The sequence below is a fragment of the Pleurodeles waltl genome, chromosome 11 (assembly GCF_031143425.1).
Source record: "Pleurodeles waltl isolate 20211129_DDA chromosome 11, aPleWal1.hap1.20221129, whole genome shotgun sequence".
NCBI lineage: Eukaryota > Metazoa > Chordata > Amphibia > Caudata > Salamandridae > Pleurodeles > Pleurodeles waltl.
The window spans coordinates 1,025,717,200-1,025,731,676 of record NC_090450.1 but is presented as its reverse complement, the minus strand read 5'-3'; the positions used below and the strand labels follow the sequence as shown (position 1 = coordinate 1,025,731,676).

The following is a 14,477-nucleotide window of genomic DNA, read 5'->3' as shown; positions in this document are numbered from 1 at the left end:
GGGAGGTAAGTTTTTGTTAGTTTTACCAGGTAAGTAAGACACTTACAGGGTTCAGTTCTTGGTCCAAGGTAGCCCACCGTTGGGGGTTCAGAGCAACCCCAAAGTCACCACACCAGCAGCTCAGGGCCGGTCAGGTGCAGAGTTCAAAGTGGTGCCCAAAACACATAGGCTAGAATGGAGAGAAGGGGGTGCCCCGGTTCCGGTCTGCTTGCAGGTAAGTACCCGCGTCTTCGGAGGGCAGACCAGGGGGGGTTTTGTAGGGCACCGGGGGGGACACAAGTCCACACAGAAATTTCACCCTCAGCAGCGCGGGGGCGGCCGGGTGCAGTGTAGAAACAAGCGTCGGGTTTGTAATGGAAGTCAATGGGAGATCTAGGGATCTCTTCAGCGCTGCAGGCAGGCAAGGGGGGGGTTCCTCGGGGAAACCTCCACTTGGGCAAGGGAGAGGGACTCCTGGGGGTCACTCCTCCAGTGAAAGTCCGGTCCTTCAGGTCCTGGGGGCTGCGGGTGCAGGGTCTCTCCCAGGTGTCGGGACTTAGGATTCAAAGAGTCGCGGTCAGGGGAAGCCTCGGGATTCCCTCTGCAGGCGGCGCTGTGGGGGCTCAGGGGGGACAGGTTTTTGTACTCACAGTCTTAGAGTAGTCCTGGGGTCCCTCCTGAGGTGTTGGATCGCCACCAGCCGAGTCGGGGTCGCCGGGTGCAGTGTTGCAAGTCTCACGCCTTTTGCGGGGAGCTTGCAGGGTTCTTTAAAGCTGCTGGAAACAAAGTTGCAGCCTTTCTTGGAGCAGGTCCGCTGTCCTCGGGAGTTTCTTGTCTTTTCGAAGCAGGGGCAGTCCTCAGAGGATGTCGAGGTCGCTGGTCCCTTTGGAAGGCGTCGCTGGAGCAGGATCTTTGGAAGGCAGGAGACAGGCCGGTGAGTTTCTGGAGCCAAGGCAGTTGTCGTCTTCTGGTCTTCCTCTGCAGGGGTTTTTCAGCTAGGCAGTCCTTCTTCTTGTAGTTGCAGGAATCTAATTTTCTAGGGTTCAGGGTAGCCCTTAAATACTAAATTTAAGGGCGTGTTTAGGTCTGGGGGGTTAGTAGCCAATGGCTACTAGCCCTGAGGGTGGGTACACCCTCTTTGTGCCTCCTCCCAAGGGGAGGGGGTCACAATCCTAACCCTATTGGGGGAATCCTCCATCTGCAAGATGGAGGATTTCTAAAAGTTAGAGTCACTTCAGCTCAGGACACCTTAGGGGCTGTCCTGACTGGCCAGTGACTCCTCCTTGTTGCTTTCTTTGTTCCCTCCAGCCTTGCCGCCAAAAGTGGGGGCCGTGGCCGGAGGGGGCGGGCAACTCCACTAAGCTGGAGTGCCCTGCTGGGCTGTGACAAAGGGGTGAGCCTTTGAGGCTCACCGCCAGGTGTCACAGCTCCTGCCTGGGGGAGGTGTTAGCATCTCCACCCAGTGCAGGCTTTGTTACTGGCCTCAGAGTGACAAAGGCACTCTCCCCATGGGGCCAGCAACATGTCTCTGGTGTGGCAGGCTGCTGGAACTAGTCAGCCTACACAGACAGTCGGTTAAGTTTCAGGGGGCACCTCTAAGGTGCCCTCTGTGGTGTATTTTACAATAAAATGTACACTGGCATCAGTGTGCATTTATTGTGCTGAGAAGTTTGATACCAGACTTCCCAGTTTTCAGTGTAGCCATTATGGTGCTGTGGAGTTCGTGTTTGACAGACTCCCAGACCATATACTCTTATGGCTACCCTGCACTTACAATGTCTAAGGTTTTATTTAGACACTGTAGGGGTACCATGCTCATGCACTGGTACCCTCACCTATGGTATAGTGCACCCTGCCTTAGGGCTGTAAGGCCTGCTAGAGGGGTGTCTTACCTATACTGTATAGGCAGTGAGAGGCTGGCATGGCACCCTGAGGGGAGTGCCATGTCGACTTACTCGTTTTGTCCTCACTAGCACACACAAGCTGGCAAGCAGTGTGTCTGTGCTGAGTGAGAGGTCTCCAGGGTGGCATAAGACATGCTGCAGCCCTTAGAGACCTTCCTTGGCATCAGGGCCCTTGGTACTAGAAGTACCAGTTACAAGGGACTTATCTGGATGCCAGGGTCTGCCAATTGTGGATACAAAAGTACAGGTTAGGGAAAGAACACTGGTGCTGGGGCCTGGTTAGCAGGCCTCAGCACACTTTCAATTGTAAACATAGCATCAGCAAAGGCAAAAAGTCAGGGGGCAACCATGCCAAGGAGGCATTTCCTTACACCAAGCGTCTTGGTCATCTTGGCTCATGGTGGTATGAGCCAGTGAATGAGACGGAGTCTGTGCCGGTGATATATGAGTCACAGGTGGAGGAGAGGGCGGCGGGGGGTTACCTTTTTAACCACTTTTGTTTGTGGTGTTTGTTCCTGTTGGAACTCGAGTCTCCTTTTTCTCCTGATTGAGGGAAGGGTGCTGATTCTCCCTGTCCCACTTTGTATGAAGATCCGCTTTTGTGTGTGGTCCACGTCAGTGGTCTGCAACTCTTCCTCAAATCTGTGTTTGTGCATTTGAGAGGACAGTGATTGTTCCTCTGAATACGAGCTGGCAGTCGGTTCGGTTGCCGGTCGTTTTGGCATCGAAACTGTGTCTTTGCCTTTTTTCGGCTCCGAGGAGAATTTCCTCTTTTTCGGAGTCGAGCCTTCTCGGCGTCGATCATCCTCGGTGCCGCTGTCTCTGCGTCGAGCAGCTTCGGTTCCGCTGTCTCGGCGTCGATCTTTTTCGGCAGCACTGTCTCGGTCCCGAGATTGCTGCGTGCCTGTGTCTCGACCGGAGTCGGACGATCTCGGCACCGGTTCGGCCTTTTTTGGTGCCGATGGACGGTCACCTACTTTATGGGTTGAGCCATGGCCTGTTGGCGGTGGCGTCCCCTGGGCCTTGTCTGTTTTCTTGTGTGGTGCTTGCTTCGACGTCTTACTCACGGTTTCTTCGACGTCGAGTTCTTCCGAGTCCGATTCATGAATGGAGAAGGCTTCCTCTTCTTCTCCATGTTCCTCGAACCCTCGTTGTCCTGTCGGCGTGGCCGCCATTTGCAATCTTCTGGCTCGCCGGTCACGGAGCGTTTTTCGGGACCGAAACGCACGACAGGCCTCACACGTCTCTTCCCTGTGCTCGGGCGACAGGCACAGGTTACAGACCAAATGTTGGTCTGTATATGGATATTTATTGTGGCATTTAGGACAGAATCGGAACGGGTCCGTTCCATCAGTGTCGATCTTACACGCGGTCGGGCGACCAGGCCCCGACGGGGGATCGAAATTACCCCGAAGGGCTACCGGAGCTCTTCACGATTCGGTGTCGATTCTATTCTAACCCGATACCGAACGAAACAATACCGACGTAGTTTTCTGAAGTTTTGACTATCTTTCCGTCCCGAAACCCGGAGCGAAAAGGAACACGTCCGAACCCGATGGCGGAAAAAAAACAATCTAACATGGAGTCGACGCCCATGCGCAATGGAACAAAGGAGGAGGAGTCCCTCGGTCTCGTGACTCGAAAAGACTTCTTCGAAGAAAAACAACTTGTAACACTCCGACCCAACACCAGACGGCGGACTATGCACAACATGTGTATCTGCAGCTACACATGCCATCGAACATGAAGTTCCCACAATATCTATCAATCTTAGGAGAAATTATGGGATGGAAAAGACAGGTCAAGTCAAATGGGGTGCAGGTATGTAGCCCTGAGGCTTCGTCAAAGAAAGTGCGAAGGCACAGGGTGTGGGTGGACAGGTGAAGATGGCAGACATACTCCTTTAAGCCTTCGCTTTTGTGCCCATCAGGCAGCGGTAGTCCATTTCATACTGTGCCGTGATGGCGGTGATTCCACAATCCCCTGAGTCACTCTTGTTCTCCAGACAATTTGTAAGGTGGAATCAACCATGGGTGAGGATGGGAACGAGTTCAGGTATGGAGTTATCAGCTGTAAGACACCCAATAGTGTAAACACTGATCAGCGCACTGAGGGACATCGCTTGATCAGCGCACTGAGGGACATCGCTTGCTGGAGACTCTGTAATAGAGTTGGGACGAGGCTCACAAAACTGAGGCCAGAAAGGCAGCTTTGGAGGCCTGTAGGAACAAAATGGTGGCAACTGAGGGCTTGCGGCAGCTCAGTGACTAGAGACCTTGTTACGGGCACAGCGGGCACAATTAATGATCTGGTTCTCAGCACCTGCAAGGACTGTGGCTTCTATCAATGGCTTTGACCTCCTGGGGGGGAATGAGGCTGCATCTTTGAGATAATCCCAGATTAAAGCGTATGCAATATGTGGAATTGGTCATTTATAAAGGTTTGCCACAAAGTTGGGCTGTGACGAGTCTACCCTGAATCAAGGGCACCAACTACAGCAGAACAGACACTTAGAAATAACAATGGGGAGCCTTGGAATCCCACCCAGTTGGCACCAGCCTTGTGGAGTAGAAGCAGACTGCAGTACAGACTCTGCCCCTTGGATGGACACTATGGTCAGTTGTTGCTGCGTACTCTGCTGATTTGTATATAGTTATTTGGGCACAGCTGGGGCTCTCTTTGTTCGCTTCATTCCAAGGGTGTTCAGGGGTGTCAGGTGCGTTTTGGGTGGAAATGCAGAATGAGGGGTAGTTGTGGAGGTGGTGGGATTTACCTTGTATGTTTGGTGTTCATCAGCTGAAACTTATAATTTTGTGTTGGGAATTTTTCCATACATTTACTGCTTAAACCTACGGACATACAGCAATACTGATCATGTGAAGTGGAGATAAGAAGCCATACACTAATATATGTTTTTCTTTTTGTGCTAAACTGAAAATGTAGAACATGTCATATTGCCTGTTGAAAATTTCAGTAAAAAGTGTTTTATCGAAAAAAAGAAATAAAACCACAGACGTATGGGCATGGCAGACGTTCGCCTCTACTACTGGGAGCCCCTGTTGAGGGTGAGTGAGTGGCTAATTGGTGGCAGGGACGACCCAGCATTCCGCCTCAAGGTAGCAACCATGGGTCTAGATAATGTCGAGGATGCTTAATGGAAACCCCGTCCCCCTACACCTTCCTGAGACACCTCAAGTTATTCTTCTAATTTGGTGTTCAATGCTGAAATGGGTGGGATAAACAGATCAAGAAGGAGACGCCGTTGTGGATGAGACAATGACTAAGCAATTTGTCGTCCTTATCAGGATTAAGGGATTGGGATAAAATCGGGATCTCCACTGTGGGAGACGTTTGGCAGGATTCACATATTAATCACTTCAAGGAGAAAAAACACTTCATAAAACCCAATTCGTTAAATACCTACGACTGCGCCCTGCCCTTCAACAACAACGCGACTCGCCGGGTGCAGTTCCAGAATACAGCCCCCTAAAATCCTGAATCCTCATGGACCCTATAAAAGAGAAGGGCATCTCACAGAGTTAGAGGCGCATACTTACCCCACAAGACCTGTGTGCACCGCTGCTGTCCAGCTGGGAGCGATGGTTGGGCTCCCTGGATGACAGTGACTTGAGGGATGCCGGCCTGTCAGCAAGGGTATTGGTCATCCCTTCAAGGCTCAGGCTCAGTTGCCCATAACACTATGGCACGCGGACGCACTGGCAACCCCAGCGTGCTGGCACTGCCCAGAACCAAAGAAACTTCTTTCACGTGGTCTGGGAATGCCCCCAGATTGCACAATACTGGGAGAAAACACGGAGTCTCCTCCCTGGAGTGCTGGAGAGGCCGTGGTTCCATCCTCTGAGGAGGCCTCCTGGGAGTCCCGGATGGTGGGATGGTGTGTACAACGCAATGGGACATGGGCTGTGGCAGGGATTGGAACAGTGCTGGCCAAGAGAGACTGCGAAACTCTGGAACTGCGCCTCTTCCTCTGTCCTGGTCCTCTGGGAGCAGACGATGCACTGGTGCACCTGGCCAGAAGAAGCTCTTCATATAGTGCACTGATGTCCAAGAAGCACAGGAAGATTCGGGGGAAATGGCTGCAATCTTGGGGACTGCCTTGGAACAGAGTTACTGTTATGTCTCATCTAGTGGATCTGTTCATGCTTCAACATCCATATGTGCATAGCTAAGCATGACTGTGGCAATTGTTTCAAAATACCAACATTCTGTTTATAAAAATAAAGAAGCCTGGCACCTTGACGAGATGCATCTGCAAGACAGAAAGCAAAGACAGCGCTGAGACAGCAACGGAGTCACCTCTGCTCTGGCAGTGTTTATTCTCTCACAAACAGTTGAAAAGCAGCTCAACCCTACCACAGCGGTGTTGTTTTTACATTTTACACCACTGACAGCCGGGAATAAGGCTGGCTTAGTGAAAAGAAGAAAGTTAGAGAAATGCTAGAGAGCATTGGTGGTGGACCTCACACATCCAGCGACCTCCAGCAGAGGACAGGCGGTTCCACCAGCTTGACCACCTCTACCCTTGAAGTACAACCAATGACGCAGGAGTCACCAACTTTACTTTCCCTTGACCATAGCTGCTCAGTGTTTCCTGCTATATGGTGTCTGTGGATGTAACTCCGCATGGAACAACCACAACCCTGACAAAAAGCAACATTCAGCAAGAACTAATTGTGTCTGATAAATAATATGTGTTTTTCTCTCTTCTCTAAGGTAAGACAGAGTTGATACCACAGTACATTTGCTTGGTTGATTAGGCTGATCACCAATATGTAACCATACTGTCAGACGGTTTACAAGACACTCAACACTGTGCCTGTTACTGACTAGACAAGTACTGAAGACAAATCAACAATTAGGAATTCAAATGAATTAGAGATGACAACAGATACTGAACTAACCTTTTCAATGTTCAGGTCTTTCATCTGAAGAACTAAGTCCTCTACCGGTCGCCGCGTGATTTCAGGAGGCGAAAACTCTTCAAAATCGCTAAAAACGGCTGAAGAATACAATCTGATGAAAAAGAACATTGTTGACCTTTATAACAGAAGTTGCGCTCAGTACTGAAACTGTAGATAAACTGAAATACGCCAGAATAAACAATCTTAAGGCTGGCCTTTCAATACCCTTAAAATTTACCCCCAATATTCAGTGGCAGGTTTATAGAAACTGACACCCAAACACTCACTGACATTTCCAAGCACTCACTGAAGATGGACATGAAAATAAGCCATGCCCATCAGTCCCCAGTAACCTTAAGCCAAAGGGGGTTTCACCACACAAACAAGGGACTAGTCGAGCGGATGCACAGGCCATCTGTGCCTGTGGAACGCTCACTTTCTAGCGTCGTTGGCAGGCAGAGGGATCTTCCCAAAAGCAAGACACTACAGACCATTCGTACCACCCTCAGCCTCTCCCCTCTTCTACTCACTGCAACTTTAGACATGACTGGACTCACACCCAGAAATGTGAAACCAAAACTAGAGTCTAAGCTGGTCTAACCAAGAGTGCTGTGTAAACTCACAAACACATAAAAGGCTCTATCAACCCATCGTTAACTAACTCTTCCACATCAGAGGAAGGTGCTTCAAGGCAGAAAGCCTTCACCGGGGCATCCTACTGACAACACCACAGAGCTTTAGAGGCAGCTGACGGGGTACACTCTTCCTGGTAGTGCTGGTCACTTGGACTAGCTTCACAACTACTGCCTACTTCCACGTTCCACACACATTACCTCAGACGAGGCTAGTCAAGATGCCCGACTGAAGGGAAGAGCTCCGACTGGCAGCCTTAATCTCTTGGCCCTTATGCAGATATAGCCTTATGTACATATACATGTAAGAAAATGTAAATAAATGTTGTGTTAGATTATAACTAGGGTGGAGGTTGGACAGGAGAGAGATGAAGCTTTTACCAATTTGAAGCCCATTTTTAGGGCAAGCGCTTTGACCTGTTGTAAGTATTGTGGGCTTTTAACCACGCCCACCTCATTCGTTCGTGGGGTTGCCTTTCAAAAATCACTTGACGTCATTGGTAAATGCTTTAAGTTTGTCCCGCCTTGGGATGGTTTGGTTACCTCCTTGGACACCCACCCTGTTACATGGAGTATTGCACAATTGCCGTTTTATTTCAGCAGGGGCAAACTACTTTTTTCTTTCGCTTTCAATCTGTGGCTGCCATGGCGCTCACAGAGCAAACTCGATCGGCGGTCTTGGAGCGCTGCTCACATTGTTTACACTATTACCTTATTAGAGTCATTTCATTTTTCTTTTTGGCTTTTATTTGCGTGATCTGTAGGTTACAGGATTACCTTCTCAGATAACGCATGGTAAATATTTATGTTTTTATTTTTTATTTTTTTATTAGAGCTACATTTCCAGGCACATCAGAAAGCATTTTCTTTCCAGGGCATGAGGTGTGTTGAAAGCTCCGTCACCCGTCATGCCTGGGAAGCCGTAGGCGGGTGTCACTGTGTCCAGTGTGGGAAATGAGGTCACTGTGGAGTCAGAAGCAGGGGGTAGGGAGCATGGACAAAACAAAGGGTCACCAGGAGACGTAGCAGAGACCTCAAGTGACTTCATAGTTGAGAACTGACCCGGAGGCAGAAACACAAAGCTGTTCTAGAAAGAACATTAATCGCCAGAGTTATTTTGACATTTTTACACTACATGCACTCTGGACTGCTAGTACACCTTCTTTGCAGCAGGCATCTTAACTCTGTGCACTACCTTATGATGAGTCCAAGCATCCACTAGATAAAGGTAAGTCTCCAGAAAGAACATTAATCACCACAGTTATTTTGGCACTTTTACATTAGATGCACTCGTCACAAATGGAAAAAATAAGTGAGCTGAGAGCGGCTGGACATGGAATATATAGGCCTGATATAGCTTTAAAATTACGTTGCCTCAGTATTTAGTGCTATAACATTTATATGCAGCAGCCATGTTACTGTATAGCACTTTAAAGCTATTTTCTGCTTTGAAGATGTTTTTTGGGCTTGCAGGCATAATGAGTTATTAGTTTGAGAGCAGTATTACAACTTTACTGAACTCCTTAATAAATATCTTTAAAACGTGTGCACTGCAGGCCGCCAACCCCAGATCATGAGCTGTAGCTGCAGTCCGTGATGCAAACGGTCAGGTAAGGTGCTGAAATCCTGGCTTTGCTGTGTTTTTACTGTGATACACTACTATTAAAGAAGTCATTCCAACTGTAATATCATAAAGCTGGACACCAGCCCTTGGGATAATATTTGTAGAGTTGTTCAGTTCCCTAGTTCAAAATGTGATTCACTCATTTAGTTTATGTTTCTGCTTTGCATTCTGGGATTTGTAGTTTGATTTTTATAACCTGGTACAAGCTGAGATTACAAAGCAGAAACCTGACTATATGAAATACACGTTTGAGTTTCTGAAACTTGAGCTGTGTGTGCGTGTATTTATAAAACTAAGCTCAAGGAGAGCTTACAGTTGATTATGCTGTACACTGGTCATTATATTATAACTAATATTTCAGTTCAAGATTGACTGAGGATCATTATTATCATGTGAGGTGGCTCTCTTCAGGCGTGTCAAAACTCATGGGCATTTTGTTCGACTACAGTAAAGGGACAGTGGTCCAGTAAGCAGGCATTCTTGGAGTACAACTATTTATTCTTTACCCCGCAGGCAATGTACCAAATGATAAGTACATGTGTTTTGCACCTGGGAGTAGTTTGTGTTTTAAGGGCCTTGTTTAAAAAAAATATTCCAGTAGGCCTACTAGGCCTTTAGTTATATGCAGGGACACTGGAATAATGTGGCAGAAATGACCAAAATATGCGCCAAGGTTGACCAATTAATATGGCAAAAAAAGTCTAGTTATGCATTTACAATCCCAATAGCTCCTTCTCAAGTAAATGCGAGACCTATTGCATTGAAAATGCTTGTTTATTTGCAAATTGCACTTTTCAAAGCATCTGTTTAAATGAACTGTGCACTTTAAGGGCACTCAGTTTGTTAAAGCTCAGATGCATGTGCCTTCTGTAAAAATCTATCACAATACAACAGGACCTTGGCCACAGCTCCTGGACCAGGACAACGCAGTAACAACAGAGAAAAGAAATGGTCAGTGAATTCTCTGCAGTGGCTTTAGTAAGGGGACAAGTCTCTGGGTAAATATAAAGATCATATGTGTTTTTCAACTTGCTTCTAAAGTGCAAAGTAAGGCTTGCCTAGAAGTGCTGAATGCAGACACTGGAAGAATGCCTGGCGGGGAGCAGTGGAGAGGTCTCCAGCCGCAGACAGTAACTATCTTGCAGTGGAAGAGGAAGGATACCACAGACTAGACTGAAGAGCATCGACTGGCACTGAAGACTGGGCAGCCGCCTTTTGCTGGAGGATGTACTGGGGTCTCAAGAAGAGAGAGGAAAGTGCTATTGAAATCACATAATACAATACAATATTTAGAACCATCCCCGTCTGAAAAGAATACATTTAATTAGTGATTTTTTCAGGAGAACAATATTAGAGATGTGTATGGAGTGTATAATTCACTCACCTAGGGATTATGCTAGAAGAATATCTTGCTTAGTTCACACATCGGTACTGTGGGTTCTGATTTTCTGAGAATTTCCCAGGAGATTCTTGATCTGTTTACATTGGCAACTCAAAAACGCTAATCACCAGGCAGCAAAGCGCGCAAAATCAGGCACGTACCAAAACTAGACCGGATTACACCAGCCTGGACATGACCCCAATGTGGAGGTCAGGATAAAACTGCAAGTTAATGTATTATGCACAAATCATACCAGGGCAAAGATCTTGCCTACTTTCATCCTCTCCCCTGCTAGAGACCCTCACCTGTAGCTAGGGTTCAGGGCCTTTAACAACCGGTAAGGGCCTCAGCAGTTGGTAATAATGCTCTAATCATAACCTCTGCCTAGTCTCTTTCATTGAAACATGGCTTTCATCAGGTTGTGGCTCCATTCCGCAGGAACTGGTTCCATCTGGCTACAACATCCTCCATAAAGATCAACCAGAGGAAGGAGGTGTATGAGTCATTTATATTCAAAGAAATAATACCAGCTTTCTAAGCTTCCATATTACCAATTCTCTAGGGCAGAACATTTACCGCTACCTCTTGGCAACACCATAGGCGGTTGCCTAATTTCATCACTTACTTTGAACTCTGGAGCTCGGATAGAAGAACTCTGTGTTATGTCCGTTTCTGCTACGATGAGGACCGAGGACCTAACCAGCCCTATATGTTCAATGAGGTCCACAATATGAAGAAGTATTTAAAGCTGACGCAGCAGGTGGTTGGCTCTTGCCATATTACCGGCCATCTACTCTATTTAATCTTTGTTGCTAACAACTCAGTTTAATTTACAGCCTCCTCAGAAATCCACTAGTCTGTCCGGCCCCTTAATATTTTTGAAGTTTAAAGATCGCCATCTCTAAGCAAACTAATCCTATACAGAGAACAGTAGTGAGAACCAGGGCTTTGTCTATTATCGCTTCAGCTACGGCTGGTTTGAAAACAACACCAATCTGTAACTCGTTTGCCAGACATGTCGATTCTACAGACTACGACCTTTGCGTCATCCCTCAATGCTAACCTAAACTCTATTCTAGATGGCTTCGGCCCTACCCAAGACAAAACTTTTAACCATAAACATGCAGGGGGTAGTGGATTGGATAAACTAAAAGGTTTGATTTGATGTTTTAATTTATATCGCGCTCGAATGCCTGGAGGCGTCTTGGGGCTTGCGCAAAAGGGACATGAGCAAGATAAGCACCTTAGTGACTAAAGAGGCAAGTCTTAAGAGATTTCCTGAACAACAATACGTTAGGACAATTCTTTAGGTTCGTGGGAAGGTACTTCCACAGTTTACCTGTTCTGAAGAAGAAACTTCTAACTCCCCAAGATGCTTGGCAGCACTAGGTGCTTGGCTTCCGTAGATCTGAGCTTCCGGGACAGTGTATATAACAAATATGTCCTAGATATGTAGAGGGCTGATATTATGCAAAGTCTTAAAAGCTATGTAAAGAGCTTTGAATTCTATTCTCTTAGCCACTGGAAGCCAATGAAGCTTGCCCAGGGAAACAGACTGATATTTTGGAATCTTCGTCACGAGCCAGGATGATGCTGATTCTACAGCACCTGGAGTTTAACAAGAAGTTGTTTCTGAATGTCCATGCATAGAGCGTTGCCGTAGTCCAATCTGAATGGAGCAAGAGTGGTAACCACCATAGTAAGGTATTACTATGGCCCAAAATTTCCTTAGTGCTAAGAATAACTCAAATAAAATAGTAAATAAATAAAAACCTAGAGAAATCCCCTTTCTCAAATCATAACATACCATCGCATGACCTTATACACAATCTATCACTTTTTTTTTTTTTTAAATACAATCAACAGAATTAGAGACAAGCTAAATAACAAGCAATGGGATTCCAAAACAGAAACCCCTCATTGGGTTTATCACTCAACTTCACAGCTCAAGAAATTCAAATATGAAAATCCGATTGATAGCAGCTGTATGTCCAGCTTCAAAGATGATCCCATTGCCGACCACTTTTGGAAGTCAAGTTTAGGTGCAAGAGTGATTATTTGTGAGATAAATTCTCAATTCCGCTCTAGCTTAGGGGCAAGCCCAAGGATTTTTTTTTTTTAAAGTGCAGGCGTTCATCCCCCAACTAATCGGACTGACTTAGGTACATCCAATTAGGGGGCTATTTTCCTTTTTGCTATTGTTTACTAATCACTCCAAAAAACAGTTAACCTTCAGCTTCAAAGTTTTGCTAAAACTAATAAACTCCTGCATTCTATGCAGCAGGGCTTCAGACCCAGTAAGAATTCAGAACCTATTGTTTGGTAGACAGACGATCGTAGAATGCTGGTGGACGACGGAGGGAGGGAGTTTTAACACTTTGGGACCTCTCCTCCACCTCCCAACACAATTGATCATTCTGTTCTGGCCAAGGCGCAAGTTATAGTCACTTTAGTTAACTATAACTGGTGAATCTCAGTGGCCTTTTCAGTTTAAAATGTTATGTTTTAACTGGCATTTTCACCTAACTATACTGTCACTTTAATAATTGTTTTTAAAGTGTATTTCTGGGAGAATTATTTTTAATGTCAAGTAACACATGGTTATCATACCTTACTGCAACATACTTTAACCTTCAGTTTTACAGTTAATGTCTAGGGCTTTTGAACCCTGAAAGTAAGATTTTGTTACCATACCTAACTATGCCAACTGCACGGCACAATAGCGCACTGAAACCTGCCTATACTTGAACAATGAGCAGTGAGGCATACAGACTCTGTGCATCAATTCGGAAAAGGACCTCTGGCCACTTACCTATAACAGTGCCCAGGCTCCGTGCGGCCAGCTCTACCTGCCCTCTGATTGGCAGAAGCCTGAGAAGTCCAGGTAACTTTAAAGGATGAAACGCCTGTCACTTTGTCATAAAAGCGCTTTTTCACTCTTCCAGAGTCAACCACATATTTGATGCCAGGGATGGTCAGCGATGTTTCAGCGACATTCGTGGCTACAACACAAAGCCTGGTCCCCTCTGGCGCTGGCCTGAAGACCTGAGAAAACATCATTATGTTTATGCGACTTGTCTGCCATAAATTAATTACATATTACATTGATGGTAAAAAATAAATTACAATGAATGAGTTATTGTAAGAAAGTACCCTCTTTTTGGCATGGTTATCCCCAATTTGTGCCTGCGGTCAGTGTGTTTTTGACTGTGTTCACTGAGATCCTGCTAACCAGCACCCCACTGACTGTGCTCTCTCACTCAAAATGTAGTTGCTTAGGACTTAGCACACCCCACAATTGGCGTACTGGTGCCCCCATATAAGTCCCTAGTATATGGTACTTAGGTACCCAGGGCATTGGGGTACCAGGGGTTTCCCATGGACTGCAGCATGTATTGTGCCACCCATGGGAGCCCATGCAAAATGTGTCTGTAGGCCTGTCGCAATCATACCCCAATACTGTTTCCAGCATTGGGTGTATGGTTCCATGCACTTGGGGCCCCTTAGAGGACTCCCACCATTGCTTGTACCAGCCTTCTGGGGTTTTCCGGGTTGCCCGCACTGCTGCCACCACTCAGACAGGTTTCTGCCCTCTTGCTGCTTGACCAGCTCAAGCAGAGGAAGGCAGAACAAAGGATTTCCTTTGGGTGAGGGAGTCAACACCATCTCCCTTTGGAAATAGATGTTACATGGCTTGGGCGGGGTAACCTCCCCAAACCACTGGTATGCTTTGAAGGGCACATTTGGTGCCCTCCTTGCATAAACCGGTTTGCACAAGTCCAGGTAACCCCGGTCTCTGCTCTGGTGCAAAACTGGACAATTGATAGGGGAGTGACCACTCCCCTGTCCATCACCACCCCAGGGGTGGAGCCCTGAGCTCCTCCAGGTGGTCACTTGATTCTGCCATCGTGAATCCAAGGAAGGCAGAAGTCCCTGGGAGCATCTGAGTGGCCAGGTCAGGCAGGTGACATCACAGCCCCCTCCTGATAGGTGGTCACCCTGCTAGGTGACCAATTTCCCTTCCTGGGCTATTCA

At 47.0% G+C, this 14,477-nt stretch overlaps 1 protein-coding gene across 1 annotated transcript in view; it reads right to left on the bottom strand.

The window, feature by feature from the left end:
• DHX37 (DEAH-box helicase 37) overlaps positions 1 to 14,477 on the bottom strand; it is a 520,920-nt gene that overhangs the window by 212,165 nt on the left and 294,278 nt on the right. The window contains exons 16-17 of the mRNA XM_069215377.1: positions 13,255 to 13,487; positions 6,806 to 6,917 (exon numbers count right to left, since the gene is read on the bottom strand). Coding sequence (XP_069071478.1) covers positions 6,806 to 6,917; positions 13,255 to 13,487 — 345 coding nt within the window. The remainder of the gene's footprint in view (positions 1 to 6,805; positions 6,918 to 13,254; positions 13,488 to 14,477) is intronic.